This window comes from Sceloporus undulatus, chromosome 1, assembly GCF_019175285.1.
Source record: "Sceloporus undulatus isolate JIND9_A2432 ecotype Alabama chromosome 1, SceUnd_v1.1, whole genome shotgun sequence".
NCBI classification, from domain to species: Eukaryota; Metazoa; Chordata; class Lepidosauria; order Squamata; family Phrynosomatidae; genus Sceloporus; species Sceloporus undulatus.
This window is the reverse complement of record NC_056522.1, coordinates 189,133,577-189,148,182: the sequence shown is the minus strand read 5'-3', so window position 1 is coordinate 189,148,182 and position 14,606 is coordinate 189,133,577. Positions and strand designations below refer to the sequence as shown.

Below are 14,606 nucleotides of genomic sequence, written 5' to 3'. Positions count from 1 at the left end.
GAGAAGCAATAGAGAGCATTGGGCTTGTGTGACCCATCCCTGTTTCCTTCTTTAGCGTGTCCATGAAAAGTCAGTCAGAAGCTTCTGTTTTTATTTTAGATTCACGATATGTTAACATTGTTGCTGAACCTTATACTTTGTTAAATCACATTCCGGGTAAAATTTCTTGTCAAAAATAAAAAAGACCCTTTTGGGCATAAGACAGTCAGGAACATGGCAAAATTTATGTATGCATTTATTTAATTCATTTGTATGCTGCCTTTCAGAGTGGGACCCAAGGTGGCTCTCAGAGTCAGTTAAAACACCTTCATAAAATTTAAAAACAATCAAAATCACCAAATAAAACAATTGAAAAGACATACAAAACTTTTAAAAGGTAGATAAAACATCCCAGTAAGAACTCCAGCACTAGTTCTAGGAGCCACAAAAATGGCTGTAGGGGACATACATGGCTCATGGACCATACTTTTCCCACCTCTGGTTTGTTATTTACTGGCAAGTGAGCCAATATCTTACAAAGTTGCCCCCCCCCCTAAAAACGTAGTACACATTTCTCAGTTGGGCAAACTTCTTTTAAATGCTTTTTTCAAATTGTCCCATTATAGTATTCCTATACAATAGGATATGGCAGTAAAGTATTGTTTTACAAATCTCTGGGCCCCAGTGTTTTCTAGAGACATACTTCATTACTTGACAAATTAAAGACAAATCTGAGTACATGAGCTCTTGGGGGTGAAAAAGGGCAGTTATTCTTTATGAAACTGTTCGGTAGCCAAGTTGAAGACTGCCTTGGAGCTTCTCTCTCTGTGCCCAGTCAGTCAAGTAGAATACCAAGCCTTCTCTACAAAGGATTCCCCAGTACCTATACCTTGGATCATGATGATGTCAGTGCTCATGTAACTGAGAAAAGGAGGACCGCTGCTGCATCTCCTTGCCAGAAAAGCATAGAGTGGTGGCTTAATCATAAGGTAGCTTAATTCTTTCATGACAATGATAAGAGACTCTGGTAAACATCCACCAATGGAAGAAACCAAAGAAAGACTGGATCTCAAGATCCAAAAAAAGAGAATTTTAAAATAAAACTGAAAGACAAATGTGTATTTAAAATGAACCTGGCTTGTTTCAGCCAAGTATGGATTTGGGGGCCTTCCTCAATGTACACAGAGTCAAATAAAAAGCTATAAAATTAATTATGAATAATGTTATGCCTTTATTACTTGCTGGGTTTAACCAATTTTATGCATTATCTATTTTTATTATTCCAAATATACATAGAAATATGCATGGTCTCTCCTTGTTTTAGATGCTTTAATGTGCTTTAGGTTTTCTGTGGCACGAAATCTGGGAATGTGTCCTGTAGCTGAGCACAAATGCATTAGAGATTATTATAAACAAGTAAATAACATTTGTTATGATAAAATAATAGCTAGCAGTCCAGGGTTAACCTTTATTATGAAAATTAATGAAGTAGTATGTTAATGACAATTGAAGAGTTATTTAGACGTATGTCTAAAAAATTTTATAAGTTCAAAGTGAGTACACAAACAATTTGTTTTCTTCTTTCAGAGTGTTTTCAAGAAAGTGAGCATCTCAAAGAAAGCCTCAAATGTTGTCTGCTGCACCTGTTTGGAGCTATTGTGGCTGGTGGACAGGTGAGGAGATTCCTGATAGGATATTAGTGTCATCTTCTTGGCTGTGGGACATGGGGACCAGTACCTACAATTACAGATGTTTTGGCTAATGATCAGTAGGAAACACTTAACAACTGTGAAGAGTTTATCCTAGAAAGAACCTGTAATCCTGTATTCCAGAATATAACACAGGCTGTTTTCTGTCTGAGAAGAGACCATAGCTCTGAAATAAAGTATATGCAGAAAGTGCCAAGATTAGTTACTTGTCTCTCCTTCGGGGCTGAGGAGAATTCCATGTGGATCTGGGAAAACTGCTGCAGGTCAGTGTTGACAGTACTGAGCTAGACAGGACAGTGGTCTTAATTGGGATATGAGGCAGCTTTCTGTGTTCCTGTACAGAAAAAGAAGGCAGCTTGCAGCCTGCCAACAATCCCAAGCCTATTTTCTGGGGCTCTATTCTTCCCACTGCCCCTGCTACTGCTTTTTCTGTTGGTTTACCTGTTGGATTGGGCTGGCAGGAACCAGGGATATCTTTCCCTACACAGAGTGTTTTGTAGCAGGATTGAGTGATAGGAACAAGACAGTGTAAGGCGAGTTGTCCCTGTATGCTTGCATTCCGGCTTTCCTGGCAAGATCACTTGATGAAGGTGCACATAAACCATCTCCACAGCAATACAGAATAGTATGGCTGGAATAGGAAGAAGAGGCTTTAATGTCGCCTGTACTCCAGCCTGCTCAATAATGGTGTGAAGAGGGCAAGGTTAAAGCCACCTCTGGCCCCTTTCATAGCAGTGGTTTTACTGGGCTTTGTTTCATACTACCTTTTTAGTGTTCGCTTTCTATAACTCAAGGCTGGGGTATTCTGCATGTGAGGCATATGATTAGCTTGCACAGCATAGTAAGGACCAATAACCATTGATAAATAAATAAATAAATTTTATTTCTTACTGGCTTTTCTTACAAGGCTTGAGGTGGGATACAACATAGACTGAAATACAATATGTAACTAAACATATACGATAATAGACTGGAAGTGCCAGAAATTTGCCCTGTTATTACACATTTATTTTTTTTTAGACGTCTTTAAAGCAAGTTCCCTACATGTTATAAAATTAGATTAAAATGTAACGGTAATGCATTTTTTAAAAGATCCAACCATGTAGTTTAAAAGATCTAGACTAACACAGATAGTGAATACCAGTGCAAAACATTACAATGCAAATCACAGCTGCTAAAAACAGCCTATATATACAGGAGCTAAAACTGCCATAGGGGATTAAAATATGTGATTTAGCTTTTCCTGGGGTGGCTGGGGGTTTAGTTCCTGGAGAAGTCAGATCTGGCCATGGTGGTACATGCCTTGGTTACAACCCATCTGGATTACTGTAATGAGCTGTAATGCGCTCTACGTGGGGCTGCCTTTGAAAAGTGCTCAGAAACTTCAGGTGGTCCAAAGAGCTGCAGCCAAAGAGCTGTTAACTGGAGCTGGCCACAGGGAACTTACAACTCCCTTGTTGCAACAGCTCCATTGGCTGCCAGTCTGTTTCAGGGCACAATTAAAAGTTTTTACCTATAGAGTCCTATATGGTCTGCGTCCAGGCTATTTGAAGGACTGTATATTGCTGTATGAACCCCCAGAGTATTGAGATCATCTGGAGAGGCCTTTCTCTCTGTCCCTCCATCCTCTCAGATGCATTTGGTGGGAACAAGAGAGAAGGTCTTCTCTGTGTCTGCTCCCAAGCTTTGGAACTCCCTCCCTAGAGAGGCCAGGATTGCACCATCCTTACTATCCTTCCGACGCCTGGTAAAGACGTTGCTGTGCAGTCAGGCCCTTTAAACTGAGAAGGACTGGGTTTTTAATGCTGGACTATACAAATTTTAATGGTTTGTATTTTAATATGTTATATTTTAATTTATAACTGTTTTAATTCTTAAAATTGTTTAATATTTTTAAATTTTATATATTAATATATTTTAATATTGTTATACTGTAATGTTTTATACTTGTTTGCCTTGAGTCCTTGTATGGGGAGAAAGGTGGGATATAAGAAATAATAATAATAATAATAATAATAATAATAATAATAATAATTTGACTTTTCTCACACAGTGTTGTAAGTGAAGCTTTTCCAAACCTGACACCTTGCAAATGTGCTTAGTCTATAAGCCATTGCCTGTGCTGGCTAGGGTTGATGGGAGTGGTAATCCCACAGAACAGGCTGGGATAAGCTCCTTTGGGACAATATGTTAAGCAGCCCTTCAGTAAGCTTTTTCCATGAACTCTTTAGCATATTTATGAGATGAGAAAACATAAACAAGGAGAACAGCAGAGAGCTACATTCTGTGGCACTCTAGCATATATATCTTAGTTTGTTGCCAAGAGATAAATAGGGGAGAAATAAAAAAGAAAAATCATGGATTTGTAATGGAGAGAATGAAAGAAATGGTTATAATTTTAAGGACTAGGCTAGCAGTTATTTGAATGTAAAGTTTAACTGTGTTGAAAATACTGAATCCTTTAATATCTATTATCATCACAAGCAATGAAGGTTTTGGTCCTCTCATATAAATAAAGCACCAATTAAGTGCAGAAAGGCAAGATTTGAATGTTGTATATGTCTCGTGCATGTATAGATATTATAATTTGTTAATTCTGTATACTATCTTATATGCAAATCCACATAGTATACATGCCAAAATTTTGAGTGAGCAAAAATTTCTCTCAAAAAGCATTTCAATTATTACAAAATAATACATATCTTGGAGATGGGGCCCAAGTCTAAATGTGAAATTATGTTTCACATACACCCACATAGCCGGTAGGTAATTTTATAAACAATACCTTTAATAATTTGTGCATGAAGCAAAGTTTGTGTACATTGAACCATCAGAAAGCAAAAGTATCATGCCCAACCAGCCATGCAGACAATTTTGGATTTTGGAATATTTAGGATTTTGTACTTCTGGATAAAGGAGACTCAACCTGTACTGATAGCAAGAAGTTTTTTTTTTTTTTTACTTATAATAAATAGTTCTGATACTAAAAGGTTTTTGGTACTAATTTTTAGAGAAATGCTCTTCAAGCCATATCTCCTGCCACCATGGAAGTCCTGATGCGTGTATTAGCAGACTGTGACATGTGGGATGACAGAGACCCGGATGAAGTGAGCAGGAAGGCAGAACTGACGCTGATGTGCCTGACGGAAGTGGTACACATCCTTCTGACCAGCAGCTCAGATCAGCGGCAAGTAGAAACCAGTACCATATTGGAGAACTACTTCAAATTGCTCAACTCTGACCATGCAGCTTTGCCTAACTCACAGAGATCTCGACAGTGGGAAAGCAGGTTCATTGCACTACAGATTCAAATGCTGAGTAAGTAAAAAGATCCTTTGTGACACGAGGAAAAGGATATGGATAGGGTATGGTGCCTGGGACCACATTTGTCTGTAGAGGTCATGTTGGTCCTCCAGGTAGTCTGGCCTACATTGCTCATCAGGGCCACCTGACATGACCAGTGATAAGGTGTTTGGGGAAATGATTTCTTTAGTATGGATGTAGGGGAACCTTTAGTCTGCTTAATTCTTGGGAGTACAACTTCTACAATCTTTTACAATTGTTCATGCTGGGTGGAGTCAATGGGTGTTTTAGGCCAAAAATTGGGAGAGGCAGAGGCTTCCATTCCTTATTGTCCCATGTTGTCTGAACTCTTGCCTTTGGCAAGGATCACACACTTATTTGTATTTGGCCTAAGAGTCCTATCTTGTTTGTGATAAGCAAGCCAGAATCTTTTTTGGTTGTTGTGCTTGTTGTGTTTGTGGGAAGAGTGAAGAAGTCATGAAGGACCTGTGTTCACTAGAATGCATGTTTTTCATGGCTCCCCAGAATTCTAGCGTATTTTTGCTTGTGTGTGTAAATAGCATGTGTCTCATGAGCTTCAGGTGATGTACCTTATGGTGGGTGGGCAGGGCTGATAGTGGTGATTTATTTACAAAATGTCTGTGCTGCCCTTCAATATAAATATTTTCAGAGTGTGTAAGATTATGAAAATAATATTTAAAAATATACCTAAATATTACTCCTGTGGCGTCTGCCCAGTTCTCTCAGAAGTGGACAGAGCAGGGCGTTTAGACGTGGTGGCTAAATGGCCCTTTCTGGTTCTACAGATAGTTCTACTAAAAAGATAAATGAATGTGTTGTAGTATAAATCAAGCCTGAACCTTCCCTAGAAACCAAAATGACTACTATATATACTCATGTATAAGTCTAGAAATGTTAGTCAAAAAATTGACCCCAAAAAACTGAGTTGGCTTATCCACAGGTCAATATAAGTACTGTATTTTAACGCTTATTTTTTTAAAAAAGTAATAGTCTCTTGGCATATTCTGCGCTGACAGCACTGACAACCCCCACCCTTCTGTCATCCATCCAGACTTTAGTAAGAGCATAAACAGTCATGCCTTCTGGAATTTTATAAGTCCTTTGGCATTGTTTTGCTTTGCTTCATCCTTTAAATCTTTTGTTACAAGTCCTTAAATTTTGTCTTCAATTTATCCATGAGTCATATCAAAATCCATAATTTTGGCCCCATAACATTCACTTGACTTAAACATGAGATTGTCTTATAGTCAAGTATATACGGTAAGCTGAGACTGTTGTACATTGGACATATAATGAGACAACATAACTCGCTAGAAAAGACAATAATGCTTGATAATGCATTAGGAAAAGAAGACTGCATTCCAGGTGAATAGAAACAATCAAAGAAGTCACATCCCTGAGTCTGCAAGAGTTTACAGGGCTGTTGATGAAAGGATGACGATGAAAGGATGACTTCGAGGTCTCTTATTCATAGAGTCTCCATAAGTCAAAGTTGACTTAGCAACAACAATGTCAGATTCAGAGGGAGAATGTCACTAAGTCTTAGTTGCCAAGAGGTAATAAATGAAGACTGTTGTTGCCTTTATACACTAATTTTGGGCTTTCCATAGGCCTCTGAATAGTCACTAAAGAAAATATGATGCTTGTCTAGAGTGATCCTTCAGACAGACACAGCAAGGTTCCTCTTACCATCTGTTTAAACAAAAATGGTCCTTGCTCTTCTTGTATTAATAATTATTATAGCAACCAATAATAAAAATAAAGCCTTTTCTTTTATTTAACAAATTCTACATGATTTTCCTCAGAGCTTCATATTGACTTCTTCTGATCTTCTATGCTCAGAAGATATTTCAGCCAAATTCTTTTTAAATGTTAAAATATGTGATCAGTTTTCCTTTGATTAAAAAATCCACCACTTTTGCTCATAGATACCATCACCGCCATGTTAGACTGCACAGATAGGCCTGTTCTGCAAGCAATCTTCCTTAACAGCAATTGTTTTGAGCATCTTATTCGACTGATGCAGAATTGCAAGGTAAACAGAATATTGTATTCAAGTTGCTTACTGGTGTTTATATATTTATGCACACATACACATACACATGCATATCTATCTATCTATCTATCTATCTATCTATCTATCTATCTATCTATCATTGTTCCAGCTTTTATAAGCACTTAGTTGTTCTAATGTCTTCACCATAGATTAGATAAAATCTACACCATAACCATGTACAATAACAGTTTGATGCAAAGAGTATTTTGTCCCTGAGGAACGTCTTATGCTTCCTTAATGGCCTTAATACCACAAGTGCTTCCAGAATTTTTGAGGGGAGACATTTTCATATTGCTGCGCAGATGTGCATCTCATATTCAATTGTTATGTTGACAGTTGGGCAGAGTATGAATAATAGAAGAATACATTGTACTCAGAAAGGAAGCAATCCACATCTTTTTAGTTGTATGAATCTCTGTATTAATCCAGACAGCCATGAATTGGATGGCGGTCCATTTTATACTAAAGCAGCTGAATGCTTCTGAAAATGCTTTTCTCTTCTAGTTTGTCAGTCAGGAGTTATACTTCGGGATATATCTTTTCCCCAGCACCCCAAGATCATTTCTCCATTTCCTTTCACTTTTTACCCTTAACTTGTTTATACTGTGTACCTATTTACATTTGTGTAAATCCTACAGAACTCAGTGGGATTTCTAAGTAAAGGTGTATAGGGTCTACTAAACTTACTAGTGCATTATCATGAAAGGTGGTAAGCTGTGCTAACCAAACTTTACTTGTACATTAGAATTTGAAAATGTGGTTTGGCAGCCCTTACTGTGAGGAGTCTGGTAAGCATTAACTGTTAAGTAGTGCTACATATGTTACTTTAATCCGTGGTGATGAAAGGAAAGGAAAGGAAAGGAAAGGAAAGGAAAGGAGATTCACTCTAAACGGGACGAATGAGGTGTAGGGAGAGTATGTCTCCATTACTATGTCTCCTAGATTGTAAAGCACCATTTGTAAGAAGCCTGTGGACTTTTGCACAGGATCTTAAATCTGCTATAGACATTTACTCATGAAATCACATCATACTGACAAATAGCTTTCACTGAATAAACATCAGGCTGTAATTCTGGCCAGATACATGAAGCCATATATCTGGTTAAAATTGGTGGAACTTACATCTGAGTAAACCTACATGCAGTTGTGCTCTCAGTTGACATGTCAATTAGAACATACACAAAATACATTCAGTTTTGTTTCATGGGTTGTGTCTAAGAACATGATCCAAAGATTCAGTTACTGTTAATTTGAGGCTGGACTCTTGGGTTGGTTGTCTTTATCTTATATAGGCAAAGAGTCCTAGGGACAGTTAGTATCCTATGCTCACTGACTCGTTAATTTGGGTCATTGTCATGTTTCTCTTGCATTGTAAATTGTCCATTACTGAAATATTGAGTATACTACTTTTTGTAGTCATTTTTGCCCCTTCCAGTATGTCTTGTTGGTTTTTCTTTTCCCTGACACTTATGCCCAAATACCAAACCATATATGTTGATACTGACCAAATGTTACACAGCAAATAAATGTTACAATGTAGAAAAGCTGCACCTATTGATGTAGAGCTTCTATTGGCAGATTCCTAGTAGGACCACTGTTGAAGAATAAGATGGTATATCTCAGTCTTGCCATCTTACCTTCTCAGACTGCAGGAAGAGAAGCCCTCTCCTTCCATAGGTTTCACTCTTCAGAATATTGTGAGCATAGGACACTAGAAATTTTTCTTGGACCAGGTAACAGATCTGCTTAATTTGCCAGGTAAATTGTGCCACACTGAAACCCTAGTTGTTTTGTTATCTTAATAGGAGGCCATGAATGATGATGAATGGGTATGTTGAATTCCAGTAATTAAACAGAATTTTAAGCAGAAACAAGACCTTTAGAGAAGGACAGATGTACAGCACATTCTCTGTGCAAGAAGTTCCATTCTTCCATCCCCAGTTTCTCCAAGAAAAGTTGGGAAAGACTTTCTGCCTGACTCCAGCAAAGACAGTTGCAATCAGTGCCAACTACAGTTCCCTAAACTTTTGGGGCTTAGAGACATGTTTGGAAATTTGAGATTTCCCTCTTGGACAGTGCCATTAAAATGGCTGCTATGCAGAACATGACAAATTGCAAATTGGCTGCTGTACAAGCCTGACTGGCCATAAAAGCCCAGTAACCTGCTCAAGGAACTAAGTGCAAAGCAAAGACTACTTGTATTCCCAGAGCCAAAACCAAATGCCTGGTGCCCATGTAGCACAAAGAAATATCCAATTCAAAGTTGAGACTACAAAAACTGATAAGTCCAAGAAACTGAATACAAAGCAAAGGCCCAGTGAATGTTCATATATTTGACTTGAGATAGTACAGCAACCTGTCAATTTCGTAGAAGGCATGCCAACCAGTTTCCACAAATCATTACTAAATTCCTGTAAAATTATTTTTCCTCCAGTGTTAATAGCAAAATCATCCATGGACCAACTTGATCTAAATGAATTGCATGTATCCATTCCTCTTAAATGTTCACTCCACCTCTTTTCCTTCTGCTGGTCACCTCCCCTTATCTGCATTGAGTATCCACATATGCATAGACACACTCTTTTTTCCGCCTGCTATTATCTGCTGTTTTTTCTCTTCCTGTCGGTACCCCACACACCGCTTTGGTTCACATTCTGGAATATTTGTTTAAGGTTTCAGGTATTTGAAGACTTCCATCATGTATATACCCACAGGTAGTTGGATTTTGATCACTGTGCAAGATTTGGAATATATTGTATAATGGCTAGATTTATTTTTAAGTATTATTTGTTTAGTTATTTGTGAATTTTTGGAGCTATGAGGCTATCTTAATAGGAGGCCATGGATGACGATGAATGGGTATGTTGAATTCCAGTAATTAAACAGAATTTTAAGCAGAAACAAGACCTTTAAAGAAGGACAGATGTCCAGCGTTTATTCCTGATGTTTCACCAGCAGCTGTGGCTGGCATCTTCAGAGAATGCTGGCATGGAAGAGAGTGGGGAACATATACTGCTGGCTGAGAGGAAGCTATTTGCATGGTAATCTGTCTATTGTTCTGTTGTCTCTTCCATACCAGCATTCTTTGAAGATGCCAGCCAGAACTGCTGGCAAAACATCAGGAATAAAGTCTTCTAGAACATGGCCTCATAGCCCCAAAACCCCACAAGAAACTATGGATGCTGGCCGTGAAAGCCTTTGACTTCACATATTATTTGTTTATTTGTAGGATAGCTTATCATATGCTACCCTACAAATACTGTTCTGCTACCCTACAATCTAATCAAATGGAGAAGTTCAAGCTGCTACTCATACCTTCAAAGCAATATGAGACTTCAGATCTCTGAAAGTGTCATCCTAAGATTACTTTCTTCAGAAAAGCATCACCCAGCTCAGTGGTGCCTTTGAGGAAAGCACTATGTAATTGTAATTACATGTAGCAGAAGGAAAAATATATTTAATTTCTTTTCTTTTCTTTTTTCATTCTTTTAACATTGTCTTCATAATTACATTATTCTACAATAAGAGAACTGTCATTGCAGCTAACATTATTGACTTAAATGTGTGTGTGCCTTAGCCATGCCAGTTTCCTTTTTCCTTTTGTTTTGTGGATACATTAAACTTAAATAAATAGTTTATTAATTTTTTCCTTCTTATTTTTTCATAAATATTTCTATATTGCTCTTATATGTATAAGGATGAATAGAGGGGGATATCTCTTATCTGGAGAAGGTAGCCCTGCATGCCCATGGTGGACAAGTTAGTCCCAGGGCATGGGTTGAAGGCACAGAATGCAGCAGCCCTAGTGAAGATGTAACTTTGGTCAGTGACTGAATGGCAGACTGATTGGCAACTGAATATAAGCTCTCTTAAATTGATTATGCAAGAGAGGCAGGATAGAAATGTTACAGCAAGAATACAGATCTTGATTTTGACATGTGTGACAACAGGCCTTTTCATGTGGTGAATATTTATTGTATCTCTCCAGACTTGATGCATGTGTAATACAGACAGCTGGCCTCCATAATATGATTTTCCTGTAAAATCTGGAACCCCATTTCTCTTATCTGAAATGAATAACGAAGTATTCTCTCTAGGCATTTTCTAGGTCCCCCCCACATTATTCTATGATATGCTTTCACTGGAGAACCTACATATCTAAAGGTGTTTTCTCTAAGATTCTCCAGTTTCTCCAGCATGGCTCTATGTTTCTATGTTTCAGTTTCTTCTGGCAGAAGCCTACCATAGAATAATGCTGGAGGACATAGAAAATACCTAGAGAGAACACATTTTTTTCCTTGGCATGAAAGTGAACCAATGTTATATGGCCTCATGAAATACATGGGTCATCTGTATTCCCAGTCTCCCTGTCATAGCTAATAGATAAGGAGCATACATTCAGGGGTAGCTGTGTTGGCCATTTAACAAACACAAACAAAAATGTAGTCTCTCTCCCTTTCCGCTGGCATGTTTTGAGAGCAGATGATCTCAATTAAGGTTCTTAAAAGTGAAATTAAGATATAAGTTTTAAAATATTTTTAAGTTTTGAGTGATAGAAAACATACTTAGTATTTACCATGGGTAAAATAAGTACAAACATAATCCTTAATCATAGTTAATATGACCAGGATAAAGGCAGGGAAACTTTCACTGAAAGAGGAAATTGTGCGGAAAGAGCACCCATATTTGTGGCCAGCCCCCTGCATCTTTTTACTGTGGTTAAAATGCCCAAGAGAGCCAGCGTAGTTGTAGTGGTTTGAGCATTGGATTATGGAGACAAGGATTTAAATTCCTGCTCATGGTAACCTACTGGGTGACCCTTGATATATCTTAACACCTTCTGAACACAAAGGTTATCAAGAAAACCCCATGGGTTGCTCAGTTGGAAATGACTTGAAGGCACAACAACAACAGCAACAGCAAAAGGCTGAAGATGTTGTGTATGGACTATCTACACTAAATTAAAGATGTGTATGGGAAGAGTTTTTGAAAAGCAGCCTTCTTCCACTCTGACTCCATTATTGAAAGTAAAAGGGTGGTGGTGGGTGTTCTTGGCATTCTTCTCTATATCCATAGGCACTTGGGCCATCTTCCCACCTCCATATTTTTGTCTGTTGAATCCATATCAGGAAGGAAAAACTCCTTGTTCTTCCGTTTAGAAAAGAGGACTTTCATTTGTTACGGTCATTGTGTTAACCTACCAGTGGCAAGCCTTTTGTTAAGTTTGCAATGCTTTGCCCCAGCCTTTATTGTACCAGCTGCGGGTGAACTATTTAATACACCTGTTACCATTATTCTTATCTTCCGTTTTAACAGCTGTTTTTAAATGCTAACAGTAAGGTGGCAGACAAGAATGAGAAAGACCTTGCCAACAAATTACTGACAGAAATGAATCAGGAACAGGTATCTCCAGCAAGACTGTTTTTTGCTTTTAGTCAAATCTGAGACCCAGTAACCAATTAGTGGAACAAACTATTTCATGAACTTCACCTCAGATGTCTTCACTTGAAGTCCCCAAGCAATTCTGATTTGTTCACAGATCTGATTCACACAGAATGTTTGTTTTAATTAACTGAAAATTTCAATTTTGGTTTAAAGAAGCTTCAAACTCTGAAAGTACCCACTAAATTTTATTCATTTTATTGTAAACTACAAAAGGTGAAGTCCAGGAATAGAAGTCCAGTTTCAAAACTATAAACTTGGTGATTTCATTTTATTTTAGTTTTTCTTCCTTCTTCCTTCTCCCCCACTTCTTTTTAAAATTTGTCTAAGCACTGTGGTTATTGGACTCTGGGGCTTTGTGGAATCTGTGTGGTTGGATTTGATGTCTTGATTCTGTTGCCAAAAATAATGTTCCCATTACAATGGACAGACTGAATCCGGGAGGTGGGAAGCAATGGTCAATTTATCTTTTCATGTTTCCTTTTGGCGTTGTGAAAAAAAATGCAGACATCCAGTTCTTTGTCATTTCTTTAGATACTGTGTAGAGGTCTAAATAACAAATAGTTCTTGTGGAAAATGACTAAACATGTGAAAATAATGCACTGCTGAAACTCTGCTTCTGCCTAAATTAATTGGTTTATAACCTAATATTGTGCTTATTGCATAAGAGTAATTCACCTAACATTCTTTTAAAAAAAGAAGCTCCCATTTCATTTTTGTGCACATGTTCTCTTTATTTTCACATTATTGCTAAGCAGGTTCACAAATGAACTTTCCTATTTCAGTGGAAAAATATGTCTAGCTTTTTTTTTGAAAAATAGCAAAAATAGTCTACTGATGTGAAATAACTTTAAGAAAGACTTGTGACTCATTAAGAGATGAGAGAGTCGTGGTGCTACTTGTGAGGGAAGGACTAGAGATTAATGAATTATAGAAACAACAGACGATAAATTCACTTAATAATCTCTGTTTACATTTGTGAAGAATATTTCATGTGCTAGAGCATATGTTGCTTCTAAAGTACTGGTTATGCATATATCCCACAAAGGACAGATAGTTATGAAGCTGGATAGACATCCCTCCCTCTTGAGATTGTCCATTTACAGCATGAAGAAACTTTGTCAGTCAAACTGTCTCAATGAATATGTGTGAATGCTCCTGCTCTTCCTTTTCCTCCTTGAAATATGTGGCTACCCTCCTCTGATGTCCTCTCTCTTTGTAGGCTGTGGTGTCATCAAATCCATGCCTTTTGTGGGGTGATGATTGAGAAGCATGCGGATGAGCTCTTGTTTTCATCCTGCCAAGAGACAACAGGATGGGGTGTGCTTTTCAAAGTGTCACTGTTTATGTCACTCTGCCTGTGTGCGCACACATGTGTATATGTAATACATTGTGTATTTTGCGACTTTCAGGTGTTTCAGGGACAGCTAGATTGCTTGGCAGTATCAGCCATTCGAGCCCTTACAGCAGTGATGCACAAATCACCAGCTGCTAAGGTAAGTGTAGCTTCCTCATTGCAGTTGCAATTCCAGTCTCTTGACATCTCTTTTAGTAAAAACATTTTGTTGTCACAAACCATGGTCTCATTCATTGGATGTGCCAACCTGCCTCTGCTAACACTTTAGATTTACAAACTGTGTTGCTTACAACCTATCTTAATTTTTCCCCCTTTCCCCAGGAAGTGTTTAAGGAGCGGATTGGTTATGCTCATATATTTGAAGTACTTAAATCTATGGGTCAGCCTTCACGGGAACTACTTGAAGAACTTATGAACATGGTGAGATACGTGGTCATTTTGGATATTGTTTAAATGGGGTCATTCAGTAAGCTTGTTATCACCAAAACAACAGTCTCTTGTTGCATTATAGAGACTAACAAGGTTTATGACGGCATATGCTTTTATGAACTAAAGAACCATATGTGCACACACCCACTGCCATAGTTACAGAGAAAATAAGGGAAGAGATAGCAGCAAAGTCTGTAGCATTTTTTTGCAAAAGCAGAATGTACATGAAAGAGGAACAGGGACTCATTCTTGCTTCTTATTTTGTCTGTGTTTTGACTTTTCATAGAAGTGCCACAGACCAATTCTGCTT

General features: G+C 37.9%; 1 protein-coding gene across 4 annotated transcripts in view; it reads left to right on the top strand.

Moving 5' to 3' along the window:
* The window catches only part of NBEAL1 (neurobeachin like 1), a 125,217-nt gene that overhangs the window by 38,930 nt on the left and 71,681 nt on the right, over positions 1–14,606 (top strand). For 2 of the 4 annotated variants that reach the window (XM_042470437.1, XM_042470428.1), the window contains exons 8-13: positions 1,567–1,652; positions 4,700–5,006; positions 6,941–7,047; positions 12,385–12,471; positions 13,923–14,006; positions 14,189–14,287. In XM_042470437.1, coding sequence (XP_042326371.1) covers positions 1,567–1,652; positions 4,700–5,006; positions 6,941–7,047; positions 12,385–12,471; positions 13,923–14,006; positions 14,189–14,287 — 770 coding nt within the window. The remainder of the gene's footprint in view (positions 1–1,566; positions 1,653–4,699; positions 5,007–6,940; positions 7,048–12,384; positions 12,472–13,922; positions 14,007–14,188; positions 14,288–14,606) is intronic. The other 2 variants (XM_042470460.1, XM_042470448.1) reach the window with 1 other exon arrangement.